Source organism: Struthio camelus, chromosome 7 (assembly GCF_040807025.1).
Source record: "Struthio camelus isolate bStrCam1 chromosome 7, bStrCam1.hap1, whole genome shotgun sequence".
Classification (NCBI taxonomy): Eukaryota; Metazoa; Chordata; class Aves; order Struthioniformes; family Struthionidae; genus Struthio; species Struthio camelus.
The window spans coordinates 32,349,534-32,374,985 of record NC_090948.1 but is presented as its reverse complement, the minus strand read 5'-3'; the positions used below and the strand labels follow the sequence as shown (position 1 = coordinate 32,374,985).

General features: G+C 37.0%; 1 protein-coding gene across 2 annotated transcripts in view; it reads right to left on the bottom strand.

The window, feature by feature from the left end:
- Positions 1–25,452, bottom strand: part of NRG3 (neuregulin 3) — a 427,522-nt gene that overhangs the window by 12,389 nt on the left and 389,681 nt on the right. For both annotated transcript variants that reach the window (XM_009688061.2, XM_068950622.1), the window contains exons 5-7: positions 22,064–22,166; positions 16,193–16,319; positions 6,804–6,925 (exon numbers count right to left, since the gene is read on the bottom strand). In XM_009688061.2, the coding sequence (XP_009686356.2) occupies positions 6,804–6,925; positions 16,193–16,319; positions 22,064–22,166 (352 nt within the window). The remainder of the gene's footprint in view (positions 1–6,803; positions 6,926–16,192; positions 16,320–22,063; positions 22,167–25,452) is intronic.

Genomic DNA, 25,452 nt, shown 5'->3' with positions numbered 1-25,452 from the left:
TTAATCAGGCTACAGAGATTCCTTGAAAGCATTATAATTCAAACAGCCTACTTGTACAGCAAGTAATTGATTTCAGATATGAGGAAAACCATCACAACAGGCAAAATGGATCACAGTATGCTTCACAAAAATTGAAGAAAAAACATGGCCCTGGGATTGCTTCATTCATTATCACGTAAAAATTTACATACAGAATCCTACATACCAGAGTAAGTTTCTGTGGAAATTTTCCTTTGGAGGATGAGGTGAGACTACTACGTGTATTAAAAACACAAAAGAACAAAAATAGGCCTTATATGTGATGAAATCCCTGGGCAATCATAATTTTCCCTTCTACAAAACCGCAAGAATCTGACTCCTTCCCTTCTCTTTGCTGTTGAATAAACATAATGGAACTAAAGAAATACTGCTTATAACCATGGTTGTGTGTATACCTTTATTTTACCAATTCTTTTCCCCTTTTTCCTGCCTCTTCAGTTTCATTTTCCTTTCTGATAGCAGCACTGTTGCGCCACTTTGCTTTCCCATCCTCCTTCCTCCTTGTTGTCCTTTGTACGCTTTCTGTGTCCCTACCTCCACAGTTTTTCTACATTCCACTCATGTACGTCAGGATCTGAATTAGATCTCCAAGAGAAAGATGCTACAAACAACATTTTTACCAGCTCAAGCTTTGTACATCTTGTATTAAATGCAGACATTTCTCTATTAGTGCAAGGCTGCCTTCATCCATAAGCTTGCTGTTTTGCTCATTTTTAAAAAATATTCTGCCAAGCTAAGATACGCAATTACAATTCAGGAGGAAAAAGATTCAAAGCTGAGGAAGAAAAGTTCTAAAATTGATTGGAAATACTCTGGCTTTATACCTGTAAAAACTATACAGAGAGGTGTGTGACATTATATACTATATTTTAATCTACTGATACCAAGATGCACATTACTGTCTAAAGCTGAAAGCCATAGTCTTTGCCCCTGCAAGGCAGTAACCGTGAACACGTGTCCCAGTGACAGAGCAAGCTGCCAGATAGACAGTGTCTTCTAATATTCTCCAGGAGCCACGTTTTCAGGCTAGGTAAATTAGACAAGACGTCTACAAATCAACTATTCAGACTTTCAACTAATTTTTAGTTTTAATAATAAAGGATCTGTTATATCTCTGAACATAAGCACAGCTCAGTAAATACTATGTGACTGTGTAATACTGTACCATGAAGGCCTTTTGTCAGACTGTTTATGAATATAAGATGACACACAATGAATCAGTCTCTACAAGAGTCTGTATTATAGAAGGCTCCCCCAAAGGAGAAAGTTAACAACATCCTTGGGACTCCGGCAAAGCTATATGTGATTAAAATAACACTACGATTACATGCAGATTATTATGCCAAAAAGCTGTAGTATAAGAGAACTGAGAACTTAACAGTGCTTCCTTCTTGTTTCTTTGTAGTGTCCTACATTTCAAACATTTAAATATTATTCCTTCCCATGTCTTTGTAACAGCTAAACACGTACTGAGAGACCAAAGATTATTTGAGGGAAACATTTGATCTACAACTGCATGATGACATTTGTTTCCTAGGTCACGTTTATGAACTGTTACAGCTGGTCAAATTCTCAGTCTAGGTGATGGACTAGGACAGCAGCCTGCTCTTTTCACAACTCTTCTCCACTCACAAATGCCAGAGCAGCCTCCCAGCACCCAGCATGTATCTACAATTCTACATTTTGATTTCTGAAACAGAGGCATTGTTGTTTCCATTACACATTCATATATTCAGAAATAGCATATACTGGGGCTGATCAGGGACTCTGCAGCTCTGCACAAGTCCTTCAAGACTAAATATATCATCTGAATAAAGTCATTATACAAGTTCCACTGGTTTGGTATATGCAATAGGAACAGAAAACAGAGCAGTCAAAGGTATCTCAAGGTCACTGAGTTCAATCATCTAACATAACCTCATCTTACATTCCCCTTAGCGCGCTAATCAGTCTTAGATACCCTGTCCTAAAACTAGAAAGATCCAGGCTCCAACATCAGACAATTGTTCATACAGTACTTTGAGGCTTCAGCCTTCCCCTAATTCCTCCCAGTTTAAATTTTAGTCAGTATACATCTCTTTGTCCTTCTGCCACCCTATTCCTTCATTTTAAATAGGTCTTTTACTTCTCCTCATGTTTATCTCTGATGTATTTATAAGCAGCAGTTATATACTCTTTGCAGTCTTCATTTTATTACACTAAAAAAAAACCAGACTCTCCAGTCCTCTCTGTGGAACACAGATTATTCTTTCCTCATATTATTGTATTACCTCATGAGGGCAATTTGAGCCCATTTTAATCACAAGCCTATTTTAACCAGATGAGATAATACTAGTGTATTCTCACGTTATATTCAAATTAAGTTACAACAGTGTCTCATGAACTGGTTTTAATGTTTCTGACTTTCTAATGGAAATGTCTTGACTAATACTTCTTCTCATCCTTCATCTTCTCATCATTTATCTTTTGCATCACCCTGAGACTTGATTTTCCTTTGACCAGGCAGTACATCCTGAATCTTTCCTTGTTTGTTTCTCAGCTTAGAGAAGAATGGTTATTAGTTCTCAAATACATGACCTTGTATTTTGTACTGCTGAGCTTCAATCCATCTCTGTTACTCTACTCTTTAAGGTTATTCAGTTCATTCTTTATTATATCTAAATTCTGATCTGTACTGACACTATATCTGCTTTTAGCGCCAGTCATAAATGAAAACAAGATTTATCCCACAGCTAAGTCTTAGAGAGCTGCATTAGTGAATATCTTCAGCCCAGCACTCATCTCAACGTAACGTCTTACTATTTCCTTTCTAACCAACTTTATACATCCACTTTAGTTTTTCTGCCTCTCCCTACTTTCTCCCATTTAACACATAATTACACATGTGACAAGGAATCAAATACCGACTGAGGTTGCATAGGTCAGATCTATCCCACTTCTACCAAAGAAAGCCTTCAATGTAGCGTTGCAGGAACTGCTGCTGGTAAACCTCATGATACATTTTATCCTTCTTTATATCTTCCCCACAATATTTGTCCTAAAGTTTTGAGTAGTATTTAATTCAACTTAATTGGTCTGCAGCTGCTGATATCAATTTTTCCTCTTCTGAAATAGAGGTACATTTGCTACTCTGTCATTCAGTGATACAGTTCCTATTTTGATAGATTTTGCTTCCAGACTTAAGAGTCCATGAACTAGTTCCTTGCAGACTTCCTTGATGGAGATTAACCAGTCCCTTTTGACTTGAGTGCATTAATCTCTGCATTTTATTTTCACCTTGACTGTCTGTTTCTATTTCTGATTCTACCTTTGTTCCCAAGTCATCATCCTAACTGAAAAATGAGATCTATTCATTTAGAATTGCCCTGCCTGCTTCATATATTATCTCTGTCACACCATCAGTTTTGCTTCGTCCTGTGTAGTACCCTTCCTATTTACACAGCTAAAGAACATTTGACTATTTGTTTTCAGCATCATTTGTAATCCTTAAATCACAGTGATTCCTGGAAATGGTCCTCTGTGATATGTCTTTTTTTGCTTCCCCTACACTCCATTCCATTTAGCCATTCTTTTTAGCAAACTTCTCCAGGAAAAAAATGCCCTTTTCTTGGAATAATTCACCCTAATGACTTTCAGGCTTCCTCTGTTCTCACATCCTTAGTTGCTTTAGTTTATCAACATTTGTCCTTTTAAAATCAATAACCATATTCACAGAATTGTTTCTATTTACCCTTTCATTTAATTTAAACTGAATCGATTATAATGGGTAGACCAAAAAATTATTTTACTGTATTTTTATGGAGTTGAAAATTCATTGAAAATGCAACCACAGATCATTTTCAAATTCAGAGTAAGTTTATCCTGTTTAGACATTTTTGTAAGATAATACAACTGCTTCAGGCTGAAAGCCTCTGCATTTGGCTTTCATCATGGTATTCTCTGAAATGAATCCCTCTAAAATCAATGATGAATGAATCAATGAATGAAAGTCAGTATGACTAATTACCAAGAAGACTGCTACTCAAAGGGATCGCAAATCAGCCCACTAATTAACAAAACCATAATTTGTTTCTGTCTGTTACAAGTGCAAACACTGGTGGTTTTCTTCTTACAAAATCCAACAGATAGTCTGAGGTGCATTCTTGAGCATATTTTATACTTTACAGGAAATATACTTGTTACTTTCCAGCTTTTACAGTAGTTAAGAATTGTTTTACGTGTACAAGCACATGATGTAAAATTCTTATACAGTAATAAAAGTGCATAATACAGGTGAAATATTTTAAGGGTAAGATTCAAATCTTTCATCTCTATAGTATTCTTTGCATGCAGGTGAGGTCTGTAGAGGCAGAAAATTGTTATTTTCTAGTAGTCTGCATGAAATGATCTCTGTCAGTCAAATTTCTTTTGTATATACTACTAGACAAGCAACTACCACAAGCAACCCAAAATGATTCTCCACCTTGGTAGTCTTACTGCCAGGCCAAAGTTATATTGGTTTTATATACTGGAAACAGATAGCTACTGATTCTAGGAAATCACCCCTCCGCTAGGATCCTTGAAAACATCAGTAGAGGAAACAGTTCTAACTGTGGAACATATAGTGTCAATGGTGAGCAGAAATAAAATGATAATATAGTGTAACAGTAGTATAAAACAGGGAACCTGCAGAGCCGCTCTGGTTTCTCCAGGCTCATGTCAGGTTCTGAAGACATTATACACAGTATTAACCACATTTGCTCTGTTCATCTTTAAGTTGCCTTCTTAAGGATACCTGAGAATTCCAGCTAACATCTGTCACCAGGCAGTGAAACTGAGTAAAACTCTAGGCCTGTGTCGCTGCTTAGTTTGGACAAAAGACCTCCACTGAATGAAATGAAGGAATGTTTAGGACAAAATACATCCTAATACAGAAAAGAGGTTTTCTCATTTAGTCATATGAGAGATAGAGAAACAAGAGCTACTTATAGTTAGATGGAGATCAGAAAGAGAGACCTCACGAAACCTTCAGGCAAAAAACCGCAAATTTATTTTGAACAGTATTCAGAAACGAAAGACGCAGAGTAACCTAGGAAGCTGTCACATGGTGCATAAATAAAAGCCTTATAAATCACTGACATGTTGAAGTCTGTTGTATGCTTTATAAAACAAAGGCCTGGTACAGTAAACCTTAAGTTATAAAACTACAAAAGGAATTCTTTATAAATCAGGCAAGTGATTCCACATCTTAGAGCAAAACAGTTCTAAAGCAAAGAATCCTAATACAGTCCATTACTTGCCATCTGCAAACAAAAAGACTGATTTCTTTTTTCCCCCAGCACAGAGAGATTTTGGTGTGCAAAGGCATTAAAATGAGCACTTTGGAATTCTGCATTAGTTCACCGTAAATTCAGTATGGCTTTTTCAGGAATTTCCCTACGGAAAATAGGGACTCTAAAGTCATTCAGCTTTTATTTTAAGTGACCTTTATAAGCAGAAGAAATATTTTCATTTTAAGCTTAGAAAATGTCATGGTATATCACCTAAATCAATCCAAACTAAGGATATTGCAATCATATTTTTCAAGTTAAGTGAATGTCACTGTGTTTTTTTCTTATTTCCTCCTTTGACTGAATTGAGATAAAAATCCCTGAAAACCTCAAGCAGAAGGCATTCCAGACAACAGTTTCATAGTTCATCTATGTTCAGCAAAGTAATTCAGCATATATTGAAAAGTTTGTGGAATGAGGGCCCTAAGAAGTGGATCTGACAACATTTGGCATTATTTTTTCATGCTAAATTAAAGGCTCAAGTAAGGTAAATGTAAACAAGACCCAAATATCCCTTCCTGGCTCATACAACACACTTAGTAGGTTAAGCAGATCACTCATTCAGAAGAGAAAGAATACACAGCTGACTGGAGTACTGCAGTGGAAATGGCCTCCATTTTACAGGTTAGACCAAATACTACAGAAGTCAGACCAGAACATCATGCAATCCCAGAGACATTTTTAGTAACTTTAAAATACAGTCCTTAATTCTAATCAGCAAGTCTTCCCCTCTAGACTATGTAGCTATAATGCTGAACTTACTTTTCTCAGCCTTTTTTCTCTCTCAGTCTGCTTTGGACCAGATGTTATCACTGTTACTCCACCGGCAACACTATTTATATGAGTTTGGCTTCTATTACCTTAATGAACCATCTACGCTTCATTACGAAAGGGGTATAAACAGAATTCTAATCCAAATGCCATCCAGGGATAGCTGATTTTCCTCCTGTTTTGCTCTAGGAGACATCTTACATCTAAATTTTTTAAAAACTAGTTTTCAAAGGTCACCATACATTCACGAATAAGTCATACTCATTTCCAGTGCTATCTGTTTAAAGAAACAGTGAGAAAGGCTGGAAGTTTGCAACCCTGTCTATCTGTGGGGACAAAAGCCATTAGCTTCATGAACGGCAGTAAGTAAAACCTTGTTTTTAATGGTTTTTCAGACTACAATTATTTCATTCACTGGTCTGTGTCTACAGTTTTGATGGTGTTTTTTAATGCTTCCTCTAGGACTTTTACAAAACGTAGATAAAGTCAGTGAGCGTCGTTAATGTCTTTTATGTCTGCAGCTAAGAAAATGCTAGGACATCTGCTTCATGAATAGGCTGATGCTCTGTTAGTACCATATAGTGCTGAGTATCTCCCAATCACAATGTATAATAATCTTGCATATGTATCACCAAACCAATGATATTTCCAGTCAGCCTGCCCATCAGAGAGCCATCTGCTTACCTGTGTTGCTTGATGGGTTGGGTTCCTCTGTCAGGAGACAAGGCCTCAGGGAAAGACGGAGGGCCTGAAAAACTAGACTCCATAACTTTGTCCAGCCCAGGATGCCTATCTGCTTTTGAATACTGTAACACAGAGAATAAAATGAATTAATACATAAAAGACAAAACATATTAGTGAAGTTATTAATTAGAATTGATATCAAAAAGGGTAAAAAGTACTCTAGCGTATTTTCAAATTTAAATTGGCCATTGCAAGTAATACATTCATTCACTACTGTTTACACAGCAGAAAACACTGATTGATGCTCATTATTCCCTTTCCCCCCTCCCCATCAAAATACTGGTATCTGCATCTGTAAAAAAAACTATTGACTGCCTTGTCCATAATGATAGGAAACACTGAGCCCTTTGAATAAAAGCATGCTTTGTGGCTGAGATCACAAACGACATCTCAGAGGATGTTCAGCACCTTCTCTGGCCTTTGGTGATTTCAGTCAAACGCTGCTCCATCCTCTTAGCGGCTACTGCGCAGTATCTCAGACATACAAGAAGCTAACCCACATTTCCACACAGATATGAAAAATATGTTTTTATGCCACTTGACAATGATCTGCACTAAAATTAATTGTTTTATTTTTATGCAACTCGTATCTTTCTGTAAAGATGATCTGCTTGAGTTTGTATTTTTATTACTAGACACCATCTTTATCATCCATGTTACCTTTACTATAAACAAGTCTTATGGAAGGTATTACATGATGAAATATTTTGGAAAGAAAATACGAAGTAAACTTCTTAAAAAAATCGCAATGGTAAAAAAAATACCACGTTATCGTGCAATAGCATAAACTTTCATGGAGAAGACAGAGTAAAATTTCTGTTCACAGAACAATTCTTTTTCATAATTTTTTTGTTATCTAACAAAAAAGACCCAATAAGAACTCCTTAAAATACAAACTTACTTCCTGATTCCCATTTATTCTTACCCACATTTCCCCTATACTTCAGCAAAATCAAAATGAAAGGTCATACAAGATTATTCTCTTAAAAATGAATTAAACACAATTTCAGTACATCTACTCTTACTTCTCATAGCCAGTTTCTGTTGATTAAAAAGAGATCTTGAACGACGCCCCCCCCCCACTCTTCTCTGATTCTCTTGTGTGAAGGATCCATATAAACAGGGCAAAAATCACTCCTTAAGTGATTCTGAAGGCATTTTACAAAGCTATAAAAGTGACAACATGCAAAATGTTGCCAAATGCAGAAAGTAAACACAGCTGAAATAATACAAGATATTATATTCTTAATTCTTCCAGTTGCAGTGATCTTAGCTGTCACTTATAACCATTGTCGGTAAAAGTAGTATAATCTTTAAGGTGCCTCTGAAGGTTTTTAACTTTAATAGTTACTCTGCCAGCTGCAGAAATGAAACTGCCTTTGATTTCTAACCTGAATAAATCAATTTGAGCTATGTAAAGAATGGGTTGTTAGTGCAAGGAAGCTATTTCTGTCCTTTCTTGTGTTTGTTCATGATACTGAATTGCAGGTTCAAATGCCTTACAAGACCATGACTGTGAAGTGAACTGTAAAGGACAATTAGAGATAAGCTCTGCCTTTTGCTACATCCATGGTTAAGGTAGATGTAGGCTGGAGGGATCGTATACAGCATTTTTCCTCGTCACTGCTGAGGAAAAACAGGACCCCATATGCTGCCCACCAACGCTGACTAGCAAACTCTTTTGAACATCCAACACCCACCCCTGCTTAGGCAGAGCTGGCAGAGGTTTCTGGTTTTTTTTCCTCCCCTAACTGAACATTTCTTTGATTCCTTTTTCAAATACACTATTTGCCAATTACTGTAACAGCTGTAATGCTAGTTGCAATGAACATGAGAATTACAATTTAAATTGAGGGTGTAAATATATTGAGTATTTGAACAACCACTATAATTGAATTTATTTAGGTATACCACCTTATTCATACGTTCTGATAGATTTAAATACAGTTGCGTCTATTCTTTAGATTAATCATAGGTCCCACACTCCTTCCCTCCGAGCTTCTCAGAAACCACCTCTTACAGGGAAACACCTTCAGATTTCCACAAGGAGTTTATTACAGTACCAGTCAGTGCTCCAAGGGGTACGGTATACAACTACTTCCCATCTTTATCCCGACCGAAACCATCCTGCTCCTTCCACAGCCCAGTTTGCGCATGGGCTGAACCCTGCAGAGTGCTCAGCTACTATGAAGACTAAGCGGGGAAACAGTTTCAGAGAACAGTTTGGGTAGCTTGAAAGCACCACTGGAAGCTTATCTGTGTTATTTGTGTTTTTGGGGTTTTATTGTCCTTCTGGGTGAGTATTTGTGCTTGTTTGAGCAGTTACTGAGAAACACTGATACATGTGGCTAAATGAATTAATGAATAATGACAGCATAAATAAAATATTTCGAAAATTTACAACTATTTGAGTTTTGTGGAGAAAATCAACTGTTGTATACAATTACCCAACTCTTCAGCAATAAAATTCCAGCCCCACTACTTAATACTAAAAGAATCTGAGAAAGCAGCTTGGCCCAGGAGGCAAGAAATTTGGCTCTACCACTGAAATACTGTACAATTTTGAATAAGTCATTGCACTGCTATCTGCCTTGCATTCCCAATTCTAAAATTATTTAGATCTGCAGATGACAAATGCTACACAAATACTACAAAATAGCTAGACACTATAATCCTAGAGTTATGTAAAATAAAGCATCACCTGTCCCCAGCTTTCTTAGCTCCTCCTCCTCAACAATTCCTCCCCCCCCCTCCGCCCCCCAAATCCCCAAACTGATGTTGCATTGAAAGAGAGGTGATGTAGGGATGTAATTTCAAAAACAACGGGGGGGTGGGGGGGTGGCAGTTTAAATTACATGCAGAGAGGGTGCCTCAAGGAAATAAAGAATCAGTGATTTTTCTAGATGGGCTGACCTAGCACAAAAAAAGCTTTCAGGAGGTGTTGTTAACCTCCTTACAGCCGTTTCCATATGTGCTATATTTTGCTGCCAACACTCTACACAGAGACCAGTAAACTCAAGTTTGTCTGTTTTGGCAGATCCTCCAAAGTAGTCACAGGGTGATACAGAAATGGGAAATTTGCTCTTGATCTTAGCTGACAAGTCACACTGTAACTTAAGCAAAACCACATGGTAATCTTTTAAAAGATTTAAGTGTCTCTGTCTGGTGCTTAACATATTAATTGTATTTCTACCACAATTACTAGGAACAATTTATTTACCACTAAAACCAACAAAAGACAATAAGATACAAAAAGAATTTTTTTTTTCCTCTTAAGGATATCAGAAACCTGGAGTCAGGGATCCTAAGATATTGGAATCAACCAAAAAAAGAAAATGAAATCAGATTCTGCAGCATGAAAAGCCTATTAGTCACTTCAGAGAGAAAGTGATGGGGAGTTAAGAAATTCACCTAGTACCCTGGGAGATGATAATCAAATCCACAAGGGTAAAAGAGGCGAGTTTAAACAACCACGAGAACTCTCAGACTCACTAGGGAAAAAGGAAGTTTTCAGCTGCATTTTTTGTTGTACAATGTATTTCTCAAGTTATAAGCTTTAAAGGAAACCTACCGTGGTGCTGAGAAAGGGAGCTAGTAAAGAGAAGCATGATCAAGATTGATGAAGACTGGCAAACAGAAAAGCAGAAGCAGGGCTACACCACCTCCTCTTGCCCCTTGCCTGGTGAAGGAGAGAGAACAGGGCATTTGCCTTCCGTACAAGGCAGCAGAGAATCACCACCTATTTTCTCTTTTGGATGAGGACACTGAACCATTTGCCATAGTCTTGCACAGCATATTCGTTACACATCTCTTGGAGATGTATAATCTCTTAGACAAGGGGTAGGTAATACTAGGAAGCCCTAAATTTCATGCATTAGGTGAAGTAAGTCTTCATGTCTCTTAAACCCAAAAGAACCGGCATTATCACATTTGCTTGAATGCTTGACACATTTATCTCTTGCTGGATAAAGAATTATAGCAAGGAAACTATGATTACCGATATATTGATACTAGTAAAAAAAGGAAAAACGGTTCAAGTTAACTAAGAATCTGCAAGGGGACAGAAACCTGAGCTTCTGGTAATAAAGTAAAAGGAAACATTGCTGATGAACAAGCACAGTTCAGAAACAATGATCCAAGCCCAAGATGCTAGAAAACCAAGCAAGAAATGTACTGTATTGCTGCCAAAATACTTGGGAAAAGCAGTGGCCAAGATTAAAGGAGACTCAAAAGAAACTCTGGAGGAGCTCTGTTCACATAGAAGTAATCCTCCTTAAAGTATACGGTATTATCTAATTTGTATCTCTAACAAAATGATGGAATCAATACTGAGAGAAACACAGGTGAACACAATTACAAACTATAAGCAGCAGGAGCTCAGAGCCCTGACAAAAATCTAATGCTTTTTTATGTACAGAATCACAAAATGAGCAGATGAAGGAATTGGAGGTGTAACACATTTGGATGTGGAAAGGAAAAGCAAATGATACTTCAGAATACTTTTACTCTCAGTGCAAACAAAAAGCACTGATTCCCTACAATAAATCAAATGACAGAGAGGCACCTAGATTTCAATATAAATCCATAACTCTCTTTGTGTTCTTCCTCAGCGTGGGGCTTGCCAAGGCAGGTGAGTTTGCACATGTTCTATGCTAAAAGAGCTCTCACTTAGCATTGGAAAGAACCAAGTCTTCTCATGAGAATTTCACACTGCTTGTAATTGATGGAATAGCAGACCCAAACACCTCTGACGCTTTGTAATTCATTTATATTTACACTGTATTACTGGGTGGTATCCCAACGCCGGATGCTTGGAGTGAATGCACTTGGAGCCGCTCTCCTAGCTAAGGATGACTCTATTGCTAAAAGATGGCATTTCCTGTAGTCCAATAGTTCATCCTTCACTGAGGCCTAGCGCTCAATCTGTTCTCTGTCACATGCAGCTGGACTTACTCTTTCCCAACTTCATTGCACTGCTGTATGCTAGTAGCATCATTCATTTAGAATATTTTCAGAGGGCCTACACATCTAAATAAGCCACTTAACCTACTGGCATTTACCAGAGTCCTTTTAGTACAGTTGCTACAGACCTTTACAGGTTCTCATGTTTTCTGCTCTTCAGAGACTTTCTGGCAATGCTTTCAAAAATAAGAACAATGAGGAGGAGTACAAGGTCATATCTGTGGCTCGCTGCAACACAGACTCTCTAGCAGTTCCAACACCAAAGATTGTAGAGTTCATACGCATGGCGCCTGACTTACACAAGGTGGAGATGTGGCCTTCCTTCCTGAGGTGTGTATACCCTGCTGAACAGAGAGACGGTGGAAAAAAAAAGAGCAACTTCTTCAATGAAGTGAGTTATAAAAAACCTACATTTCTTGGTTGGATTTCTCCATTGTTTTCTGAATATCATGTTGCATGCCTGTTCCACACCTTGTTAAATAACTGAAAGAGCAATCTTTTCATATGAATGTTTAATGAAGTTGGGGGAAACATCCAACACTTCAAATTCATTTCTTGAACGCTGCCTTTTGAAATAAGGATTCCAACAACATAACATGTAGTTTAGGATCCAGCAGGAGAACTCTGATACAAATGGGCAACATTTGTTCAAAAACAAATATTCAGAGCTTTTAACCTTGTATATGGTTTTCATAATCACACTGCTGTAAAGAAGCTTAAATTGGCACAAGATGGGATATCAGGGGCTGAGGTCTAAAGTTCTTTTCCTCCTGCAGCAGTGCAAACAGCTGCAAGTATAATGAGTTAGGCTAGAATGAAATGCAAATTTGTAGTTCATTTTAATACTTGGTTAAAAAATGAAATGTGGCATTTGTCTGTAGCAGCAATTTTCTTACATTTACATAGCATCTCATTTTAAAAGATTCAGAATCGCCTTTCAAGCTGTGTACACAAAAAATAACACTTTTTCCAAAATCCAGTCAATAGAAAAAAGGGAAAAAGGGAATGATTAGGAGAAATAGTACTCCACTGCCATTGGTCAAGCTCTTAAAAGCCATAAGCCACTTGAAATGCTATCAGCTATACCCTAGGCCTGGGGAAATAAGGGAAACCTCTTTCTAGGGTAGCACACCATTTGGAAAGGTCTGTGTGCCCATCACTGAACGTAGCAACCTCTGAATCAAAGTGTGATGGTTCTTTCAGAATAGACATTAATAGAAAAGTTATCTGATTATAACAAGGGTAAGGAAACTTATGCAACTATTCTCAGGTCTGTACTGATACAGAGAAGAACAAAAAGCAAGGCGAAAAAACTGAAGACATCACTAGGTCCATTCTGAATAGGCAGGAGTAAAATATGGGAGAATCTGTTAGGAAAAGAGAGAAGGGCGAGATACAAGGCAGACAGATTTCCCACGTCAGAGGAGCATATGGAGCAGGAAAAGAAAAGACTTCCAGGATTACACAAACCACAAGCTCTTCAGAGTAGCATCCACACAATAACAACATAGCCTCGAGGCTAAACCATTTACCCAAAACATGATGCAAGTTTCTGTATTGGCTCCTGGAAATGAAAAGAACTACGATTTCTCCCAAAACGCACGGCATGGGAGCTGCAGATGGAAATCCCACAGCGATCACCTCCCAGCAGTAACTGGCAGAGTGACCGCAGACCGTCCACACAAGCGAGCGCCACAGAAAGCTCCACTCCCCTCACCTGATCCTGCTCCCTTTCTTACACAGCAGATACACAAGGGAGATCTCTGGTCTCTCTGATGGGGAGCCAGTCAGTCACTCATTCCTACGAAATACCATTTAAAGTTATTTTCTGCTGCCTCGCCACGCTCTTCCCCCCAAATCTGTCACGGTTTGTGAATATTTAATGAATTGGCTACATGCATTCTTTTGCTAAAATCTTTCTAACAATAGAAACCATTATTACCCTGCACTGTTACGCTATATCCTGTGAAAGGTCACTCTGTTTTTCTTCCTTAGTGCCTTTACTCCCAAAGGGAAAATGCATTAATAGCAAGGATAAAACAGCTCCCTGCTAGCAGCCATAGGAACAAGCAAAGCATGTATTAATTAACAAGCATTGATAATTGCCCTCTGAACAGCCTTAAAAGCTGAAGAGCAAATTTCACTTAAAATAATAAACAACAATAATGTTTTTCAATCTCTAATATTTGGAATCTACAAACTGCCACTTCTACCATTACGGCTATTGCAGCAGCTGAGCATTGCTATGGCATTACTGGACAGAACTTCAGTAAAGCTTGTTCGTGTGCTTATCAGCTACTCAGACACCAAATATTTCTTCAACATGATGGGTATAAAAATACTGCATTGAATTACAGTGGGGAAAAAAAAGAGAAAACATATACTTAGTGATAATTAAGGTCTTGTTTATATGTTAGAAAAAAAAGCATCACAAAAGCTCTTTACAGATTTCACTTCACCTTTTGTTGTGCTGGGAAAAAGAGATTGTCACCCTTACAACCCAACAACACTGCACAGCAACTCTTTGTAGAGGCAAGAAGTGACATATGACTGAATGAACTGAAAGTGAAACAAAGAATTGCAGAAGGTCCCCTAAACTGTGATTATGTCAAGTTTGTGCAGCTGTTTTCCCTCCTGAAACAATATACTTTTTCTAGATCATAAAACCTATCATGACCATGATGATGCTTCTAGAAAACAAAACTTTTACTGACTATAAGGAATACTCTGACAGCTCTTCTTTCACAGTAAGGAGGCTCTGCTTACTCTGTATTTGTTATAATGTCTTATACTTATTTCCACACTGATTTGATGTCAACCAGGAGTTGAAGCATCTGTGGCTAAGTGGGTGTGAGGGCTCACTTTTGCTCATCTCCACTATTTTGATGGAATCTGGTAAAAAAGGTTCTCCCAGCTTGGTGACGTATCCCTCTGGCCTCTTGATGTAATGCACTGGATGCACAAGGCTAAGGTCAAACTGTGATCAGCTGAGGAAACTCCTGCCCACGGCTGCAGCTCTGCCCCTGGCAAGTGATTCAGTTGAGGGCGGCCTCTTTCACATGGTGCAAGGCGCACCCTTCTCGTGCCTCCCACATTAAAGCAAAGCAAAGGGATGCTCTGTTCACATCAATAGCCACCTCTGAAGTAAAGCTTTGCTTCCATTTCATCACATCTAGTTAAGTGATATTTAAAATGGAAACATGTAAACAGTACCCAGTACTGTGAGCCGACAGTACAAAAAATGAACCTAGCTATACTGGCTCACTGCAGTGGGTTTACCAATATTTTGCGTTATCCAAGTAGCTCAGGTATAGTTAGTCAAATCTGGACCTCTGTTTCAAGTTTTTACCTGAAAGCCTTGGAAGTCAAAGGAAAGACTTCTATCAGCTGTGGTTGGCTTTTGGTCATCCCTTTGAACAATTCAGAAAACAACACTTGGTTTGATGATTTCTTAAGATTCAAAATTGAGATAATTTTTTACAAGAATTAAGCATTTAAAAATTTTGTATGATTTCCTACTACATTGTAATTTTGGCCTTGCTACCACCATCCTTTTCATTTGTTCCCAAGGCTTTGTTCAAAAAATGGGCAGCCCAATGGATATGACTGGGGGAAAAGAATGGTATGGCTTGGAAAGCACTTTGCAACAAAAGCTAAATACACCAGTCTTCGGCAGGTTTCTTGCTTCAAACTTGCTGAATGTAATTCATGATTGTGGGATCGTATTAACTTACATATAACTATATTCAGATCGTGATTAAGTAAATTTCAAATTCAGTTTGAATAAATTGACTTCCTTCAGTAACAAAAGTTCCTTTGTTTAACTCAAGACTTCAGTAACAAAAGTTCCTTTGTTTAACTCAAGACACAGGAAAAATGAGACCATCCACACTATTTTCCCTTGGGTAATAGTATAAGTTTAGTTCTAAATTTTGGATTTGCTCTGAATTAACAGTGAAAAAACTCTACATTTTTCATGCAGGTCCATTAATATTTTCTATTGAAAGGTTCAAAATCATTCAAGATTGAAGCTCCCCACTTCATCTATAAACCACAGACATGTGTTAAGGTATTGCGGAAGACTGTAGCAGTCATTTGCAGTGCTGAATGCAGAGCTAGGGGGCTCAAAAAGGTTTATTACATTAAATAAACATACCAGGGCCATACCAGGGCAAGCTGAAATAACTTCACAAAATAAACCCTGCCTGGTGTTTTCCATCAACAGGCGTGATAGAAAACATTTTATGAAAGAGGTGAGTAATTCTGTTCCCATTGCTCGGATGGTAATAACAACATGGCGATCTGCTGCCATCAGCAGCAGGAACTCAGCCAGGCTATTAAGTGTTGTGGCTGGCAAGATTACTTACATGTTGCAGCTGGACTCGGCTTTGTGCCATACACTCTGACTTTGCCATCATGCTGGAAGCATTTAGGCTGTAGGTTTTTCTATTCTGTGTTTCTTTCAGCTGTTCATGAATTTGCTTTGTTTCTTTCCTGCAGAGAGAAATAAAATACATGTAAGAAAAAGCTAGTCTGATCTTCTACTATAGCTGTGATATTTTTATAGCCGTGCTTTCCTATGTTCAAAACTTCACCATTTCAGATTAACCAGCCAAGCTAATTCACTAGTGCCTAAAATTTCAATGCAGTGGTCATTTTCTGGCGAGGCTTAAGAAGAGAAAGAAAAGAGCTCTTCTGTTTAAAATAGCTTCTATTCTCAAATTACTATAATAGCATGCTAGTTGTTATAGTGCAGGATTTTGTATGTAAAGAGCTCATCCATTACATATTTAACAATAGCTTGCAAGTGGTCCTGAATGTTAAAAAAAAGTACTTTGATTCGGAACAGCAATTTCAGCAGACACAGCAGGCATCAGCCCCTGTTGTTATAAAACCTGCCAAACAATCTCCAGTTTTTACTTGCAGCTCATTAGATTTGACCCGTAACTTAGTATCTTTAATAGACCTGCTTTCTGTTTATATGCTTGAACCCTGAAAAAGCCTAAGCATCAACATTGTATCTGAGACTGTTTTTGGCAAGTTATACTATGATATGCCATGTCAAAGCTGAGAAAACCACTAGATGAGTCACTTGCAATATTCAAGAGATAACTACACTTTTAACGTCTTTATGTTTCTGCCACACTATTTTGGCAGACTGAGTTTTGAAGTTCTGTACATAATTGAGGATATGAGGCTGCATACTTTATTTCAAATATTTCTTTTACCTTTTGCAAACTGATATAACTCAATTGGGCCAAAACTATTAGCAAAATATATTTCAGACCTTTCATCAGTCTCCATTCTTTCGATAAACCACACTGTCTGAAACTCTATCAGTTTTAAATGATCCTGAGAAATAAATCCACAATACTATTTTAATTCCATCCTTCCCTTCTTCCTTTTCCTCCTTCTTCTCCCTAGCAGATGCACATCCAGCAGCAGTCTTATCAGAGGCCCTTGAAACCACTCAGAAAGGTCAAGGACTCACTAGCAGCAATGACTCTTCCTGATGCCACCAGCAGCTTTGGGACAGCACTTGGTGCTGAGCCAAATCTCAGAAGGAAGTAAGTGTTTTCAGGGAGGCGTTGAAAAGAAATAAAGGAAAGATGAAAGACAATCACCCCTTTCTATACTGAAATTTGAAATTTTAAAGAAAAGCTTTACCAATGTTTTGAAAAATTTCTGGTGATTCTAGTGACTCTAATGCAGTAAAGTGTAAGAGACCAGAGGAAAATTACTTGCTAAAGTGGTCACGGGAGCAAACTGGAAGCACAAGTTCCTTCAATATGAAAGGAACTATAATACAGGTATAGTTCAATATAATACTATATAAAGTATATAATACTACAATAGTAGGAATTCTTACTGTTAAAATATTTCACTTTGTTAATACAGATTTTTAATGTATTAAAATAAATATACATGATTTCCTCTATATTTATTTTATCTGTCTTTAAGTCCATTACTTCTGATTAAGCATTGCACTCAAATGCAACTTTTTTATAAAGATTTGCTTAAATATAGCAAGCCTTAAGCATCTGCTTAAAAGTATGTATTTGTTATAGCACTCTTCCTGAATACAGGCCATAAGCTATACGCAATATTGGAGACACTGTTAAGTATCATTTAGATCCTATTGTGAAAGAACATGGCAAATGAAAAAGAATTAATTTACAATGTAAGCATGTTGGAAGCATGACTGGTATGTTTTGAATATAACTAGAGGTTCCTAATTCGAAAGATTTATGAATATGGGTGGGTGAGGAAATACTTTCTCATGCTTGAAAACTTTCTAAACTTTAAAAATTCCTCCTTAGTCAAAAACAATATGAAAAGTTAGTATCACAATAATCTGAAAAAATAAAATATTTGAAAGATTATTGTGTCAAGTTAAACAAATTAGATAATTTTGAAACACTTCTTTTTGATTTGACTTTTTAACACATTTTGTTATATATTCAGCTCACTTCTGAAACTAATGAAATTGAAGAATTCATTTGGAAAATGTCAAAATGTTTAGCTATAAAAAAAAATCCTAGAGGAAATTCATGGAAATGATTCCACAGATTGTATGAATAAATATTCCCTGACCAGCTAAATTACATACACTCTTGATATAACTGTACATATCCATATGTCCTATTTGAAAGCCATCCACTTGCATGTTGGTCTTCAAAATGGTTACAGAAGATAGTCTTTTTTTTTTTTTTTTGGAGCATTTTTGAGTGAAGGCTTCATATAAAGTCTAAGCAATGACAGCCTAACATTATCAGAGCATTATAGCTTTAGACTTGTAGAATCTCTCCTGTAGACAAGAATTCTTAGAATTTCATCAGGAAAACAACAAATTAGGCATTACTGGATCCAAAATTTGCATTATATTGGGAAATCTGGATTTAGAATGATTTCTACATCTATAAACACATATACGTAAACTGGAATATTCAGCTTCACTGTTGTAATTTTTAACATTACAACTAAGATTCTAAAAGGTAATCTACTGAGAAAAACAATCTAATAATTAATGTTTCCTTTTCATGCTCATGTAACCTAACTTTAATATTAAGTTTATGTACATTAACTTCTCTGAACTATAGGATGCACAATTAAAAAACTAGAAAGTATTCATTCATAGTTATTCACTGATTAATATATTCATAAGTTTTGTTTTCAAACAAATGGACCTTATGTATTCTACTTTACAAATGTTCTGCAATAAAATATTGTTATTTCTGCAGAAATAAATTCAAGTCACTAGTATCTACAAAAGTCTAAGTCATAAAGAGCAACCCATATTCTTTTTGCCGTACTCTCCCTCTGCTGCTAACACTTTCTTAAGTACTTTCTTGATGATCTCAAAAAGAATAATCGGAAGTGCATAGTGTTTAATTGAAGTCCTGAACTTTCTCAGACAAAATATATTTTAAAGAATGGCTTTTCATGTAACAATGCATAACGAAATGGATATTTCTAGCAGCAGTTATTATAAGATCATCAGCCTAAAAAAGTCAGGGTCACATTCTTCACGAAAACTTCTTTTTCCAAAAGATATTCTAGTCAGAATTTCTCTGTTAGTAATATTTTAATTTTTTGATATGTTAAGTTAAACTTATATATTATCTCCCATGCAGTAGGATTGCTTTGATAACTCTTAAACAGGATCAAGATAAGCTGCCTGATGAATAGGTTCCTGAAAACTTGTTGACTAAAAGCTAGTATATGCTAAGAGTTGAGTCACTTTAAATTTGTTTCTTCTTACAGCTTTAAGTCACTGGCCAATATCACAACTAGGATATGCTGTTTTAGATGGACTTTGTGCATGCCTAGTTTGGATACACTTGTGCAGGCCATAAGCTTTACCCAGGTGAGCAGCTCAAGAAAGACAAGCAAAACGTTTCTGCTAGCCTTCAATAACCAGGAATTGCCCTTCCAGAGGGGAGAGTCCTGGGGTTACAAATAACTGAGGTGAACCAGATCCTATAGCTCTAACAGAAATATGGAATAATCTGTCATTTGCTGATGTTTGAGAACGAAGGTACCGGCAGAGAATCAGCATGTAGACGGACATATGGTTACTGTGAACCTTCCTGGATACGGGAGATTTTGAGGGAATAGTGGTTATAAAAAATGGGGAAAATGGGAAAAATCTCACCAACAATGGAAGTATTTAGGAAAATCTCTTCAAAGGCCATAAAAGCTGCAGTGTTAATTCCATTTCATTTACCATTTGTCATCTCAAACTGTTCCAGCCACCACCTCCTGCCTCAGATTGTGGCAAACCCCACAACATTACCTGCCTACTGGTAGTCGTGATCTTCAGGGATTCTGGTATCTAAAAAGTCATTAGGTGGGTTGTATCGTTCCATGAAGGAAGTGTGAGGCCAGGTGAAAGATCTACTTTTCAGACAGTTTGTCAGTGCTGCAGCCAAATGGAGCAAAAGCCAGGGAGTTAGGAACTGGTATCTTAAAATTATTATGTTTCATTGGATATATAAGACCTCCCAACTGACCTGGAGGTGCCCATTTTCTCAATGCTCTTCAAGCGTTAGTTCCCAGAACCTGGTAAGCCTACTTCAGCTCTTCCCTCTTAGACAAGGATAGTTAACTTCTAAGTGTCATGACATTTATAATGCAAGTTCAAAAAAAACCCCAAAAAACCAAAAAAACTAAACAAACTGTGAACCACTACTGTCCTGTGAATGCATCTATAAAGCATTATTTCTACTCGTTATTTTTACATATAGCTCTCCCCTCTACCTCATCAAAGCTGTGATATTTGGGAGGCTGTTCCAATCCAGCTCTCCATCATTCCCTACAACAGTGCGAAGCCAAGAGGGACATAGCTAAGTAAATTATTGAAGAGAAGGACATTTTTATTCAAAGTATGCTCAGTTGTTGACTCTATGTTCTTCCAGCTGACAATCCCATTCTGCCTCTCTTCATTATCTAAAATCCCAACTCTTTCCCAGAAGGAGAGAAACACCTTACTCTCTCTCTTTTTTCTGAAGATCTAAAACATGTAAAGACATTTCTTGGTCAGTGGCAAAGTGACTGCCTCTACAATCAAGGAGTTTGCAGAAAGAAATTGTCCTACCACAATATCATCCCAGTTGACGCTGCAATCAGATTCTAGATCTAAAGAGAATTAAACAAAATCCCTCAAGACATTCAAATAGGTAGGAGAGTTTAGATGAACCATGAACCAACTTAAATCTTCACAGAAAACTTGCACAAACTACCCTTGAAGTTTAAAATGGGGTCTTGTAACTTTTCCAACTTTTTTTCTCCTTTCCATGATAGAAAAGGCAAAACATTAAAGAAAAGAAGCAGTTCTCGTCAATTTTCCTACCCATATAAGTAACCAACTAACTAAAGGATTCAGATAAGCATCCAGACTTTTAAATATTGCAAGCCTCCACATTTTTAATATGCAGTCACCATGACTAACCTAATGCAGGTGCCATTTATATTGACTGGTGTTCTCTCATTAGCTCCAGTTGGGACAGGATTGGGGAATGACAGCCATACAGAACATATTTATAAATACAGTGGCATTGACATGCATGTCATGTAGTTGCTATGAAGTTTTTGCAACTCAAATTACACACACAACAATAAATATTAGAAGATAATGATCAGTTGGGAAGAGGAAGAAAAACAGAGTGGAAAGAAAATATTTCACTTGAAAATATTTTAGAACAAATGATTCCACCATACTTGGATAATTTAGCGTACTTGTATATTAGAGATATTGGTTAGGTAACGACATTAGCAGTTTACAATTACCTACAAGTTACAATGATCTGCAGAGAGCTTCTTTCCTGTTTATGTGTTTCTAACTCACACCTTTGTTCCCAGTGTATAGAAATAAAAGGGACATTAAGGGATGTGAAACAAAACGCAAAAAGGAGATGGTATGATTACCCTTTTATTTTCAAAAGAAAAAAGTGATTAGCACACTGGTACTAAAAGGCACAAAATTACTACTATCAAGAAAAAATACTGGAAAGGACGCACAGACTCTTCTTTCCTGATATGAGGAAATAGAAACAAGAGGATGTATTACTCTTGTTTACTTTTTTTGTTTGTTTGACTTAGATAATCTAGCCATGGGGAACTGTTCCAGCCTGTTCAGCAGTAAGGACAGCTTCAAAAGGAGGGAAGAAACTGAAGAACTGGAAAGCCATAGAAAGGACAGAAACTAAATGACAAATACACTAGACAAAGGCTCTTACTTTGTTTTGAAGTAGAACGCTGCACAAAGCATGCCCACTACGACTATGCCAAAGACGATACAGGAAATAGACAGCACCTGGCGCTGGTACACTTCTTCACTCTCTGTGAACAGCAAAATTGAGAATTATGAAAGCATCAGAAAACAATACTTGTGAAAAGTGGATTTCAGCATGTCATGGCTTCACTAATGATGGACAAACATGAGAGATTTTGGAGGTCTGGACTGGCATGTTCCTCAGCAGAATGGATGCTTCTCTGAACCTCCAGTCTAGACAAGGCTCATAGCGTCTCTTAGGAAAGTTTTAGAAAATGGTTCTCAAAGACATTGAAAGACACATAATCCTAAATATCTGGAAAATTTAATATTATCTTTTTATACATGCTATTTTTCAGCTGTTTAGAAAGCCATGCTGCTACTGTCAATAGGATAAAGAGCTCTATAACCATGGGGCTTTTCTGGATTCAGGCAAGATCTATCAGAGCTCTCACAAGGTGTCACAAGACTCAACAGAATTCTTTTTTAACTACCAGAAAAATATAAGTCTTGATTTGATTAAACAGTGATTACGATCTCACGCTCCCATGTCATTCCCTGTACTGGAAGCTTAGGTACAACACAGCTCAGTCAAAAAAATAATTCAATCAAGTTGGATGGAATCCAAAGACTGCTATACTACACTGCATTAGACATTGCTTCCATGGGATTCTCTATTTTTTTAAAGTAATTTCCTTGATAAACCTCATCATCTTCTAAATAATTTGAAAGCAGGAACAGAATGAAAATAAAAAAAAAAAGAAAAAAGCTAAGAAAACAAGAAAAAAACATTTATGACAGCAAACAGAAGCAGATAGGTAACTGGAGTTTCCCACACTAAATTTATCAACAACTCCTTAAATGTTATTTTTTAAAATTATTTCAACTACTTTTCTAGTCCAGGGTGCTAAAAATGTCAAAGTGATGTTTTTTCTTGGGATCAGTATCTCCAGACATACCATTAAAAAAAAAAACTTTCCATTATTTTATTTATATTTATTGTTATTATATTATTAGAAAACATAAACACGTATGATTATCAAAGCATGGTACAAACATGGTACACTGACAAACCTATGTCTCTTTTCCAGGTCTTCAGTGCAGGCCATCATCAATATGAACAACAGACCCATGTGTCAAATAGGTGATAGAAACTCCAAGCAGTCTTAGATTCATAAGAAGAAAAGTTTGCAAGACAGCATCTAGGTGAATCTAGGCACATACTGAAAAGTCAACACCTAACTAGAACATCAGTGGACCACTCTCTGGTGTTAGTATAATGACTGAAGACATTTTTCCTCATTTAATTTTGAGATTCTAAAAGTACTTTTTAAAAAAGTCTTAAGAAAAAGGAAGGAAATAGAGTAACTTACACTTTTTACATGTCTAAAATATATGGAAATGTGCAGTTTAACAGAAAATCCTGATAATGTTACAGTAAACCTGATTCCATTAGACTTTTAGGCCCATTTTTCACTGGCTTGTAGAAAATCCAGACCTGCGTGGTAAATTCTCATCGTTGCTGAACTAAATTACTACATTTTTTTGTTTATGAGTTTGTGTAAACATAGCGGCATTAATCTTCCATTTCCAACACTGTACACAAAGATCTAATCTAACAAAATTTAGATCCTTATGCTGAGATGGATCACACGCTATAGTTAAAGAACTGTACAATTCAACAACTGTTAGTCTATCCTGTCCAAATGCCAACCTCAGTTTCTACTGCCTAAGATCGCAAATAAAACTTACATACATATGAACTATAATTTTACTCAGACATGTACTATAATTAAAAATATATATATCTGTGTGGATTAAAAGAAATTGATTTAAGTCATGTGTGCAAACAAGGTTTAATTCTGTTTTTAACTTAAGTCTTTATTGAAAACTTTCCTTTTTTCTTTTGTTACTTTTTGAAAAATGTTTTGTGCAGCTGTGGTATTTTGTCTGTCCTGAATAGCAATCACTGCCTTGGTAAAGATGCTTTAGAATATATCTTACCAAGATAAAAGCATTTCAGAGACTGGACAACATTATCTTGCTCAAACAACTATGTGAAGATTCAAGTCTTTTGTACAGCCAGCTTAATCTCTGTCACTAGCTTTCAACACATGCTGATGAACGTTTTCTCTTCTTTTGTTTATTTTATACAGTGCATATTTAGAGAACTACTTACTGCTTAACGTTACCCCATTTTTAGACACCTTTGTTCATTTTTTTATATCCTTTAAATCTTTGCTTATTTATTGGACTCCTCTGCTTTTGTCTTCAGCATGTTAAAGTACGATCGGTTAAGCATTTTTCCATTCCCTCATCTTCCATGCTGGCTTCTTAAAAAACCCTTCCTGTTGATAGAAATTTAATCTGCATCTCTGCAAACTTTCAAGGTCTCCTCATTGTTACCTTGACTGAACTCCTCCTGCATTGCTCTAAACACATATGTCACAGCTGAGCTCCTCTCCAGCTGAGGAGTACCAAAGAGGCCTTTACAAGCAAACGAATCCTCCCCGCCACCCGCAACAAGGCAGAGCGCTGCAGCTGCACGCTGCAGAGCACCAGGCACGCTCACAGCGCAGAGCATTGCCGAGATGCAATGCATAAGAAAGAGAAGAACAGAAAATTTCCTTCTTATAGCTGAAGATGGACATCAACCTGTGCCTACATATATTTACACGCTGGAACAAACCTTCCAAGGTAATCTAAAGAGTCTCTCGTTATTCACATACATTCTTTGGGAAATAAATTGCCTAAATTACAGTCTATCAAAATAAATATTCTAGGGAGAGGATTCCACATTTAATGAGCGGCCAAGAAAGCATTTCAGCTAAAAAACAGAATATGAGCTGATGTGGATATTCCTGGATAATCCAGCTAATGAGGTAAGACTACAGAACACTAATTCCACCAAGAAATCAAACTGTACAAAAGACATAACCAACATCAACAAAAATACAATCACAAAACATCATCCTGAAAGAGTAAAACAGTAAAAACATTTAGATTTGGACTGTTTTATTTAATGAAAACTAAGGAACGAAGGAACTTCGTTCAGAGGCAGAAGACAAACTCACATGGGACCTTAAGCCTCAGGAGAGGCTGGGTCCCAACACGCAAGTTGTCATTCACTGTGTGCACCATTGCTGTGCCTTTTTATCTATTCTCTTGACTCCTCCTTACATTCATTCCTGCAGCAAGCTTTAAACTTCTCATGATTTGATTGCTCATTTTTTTGAGCTTACCTCACACACTTACTAACATTATGAAACACTGCTTCCAGTGACCCGTGGAAGCAAAATTTCTTCCAGCATTCGCTCCACAGTCAAATTTCATCTGTCTGCTACTGAACAAAGT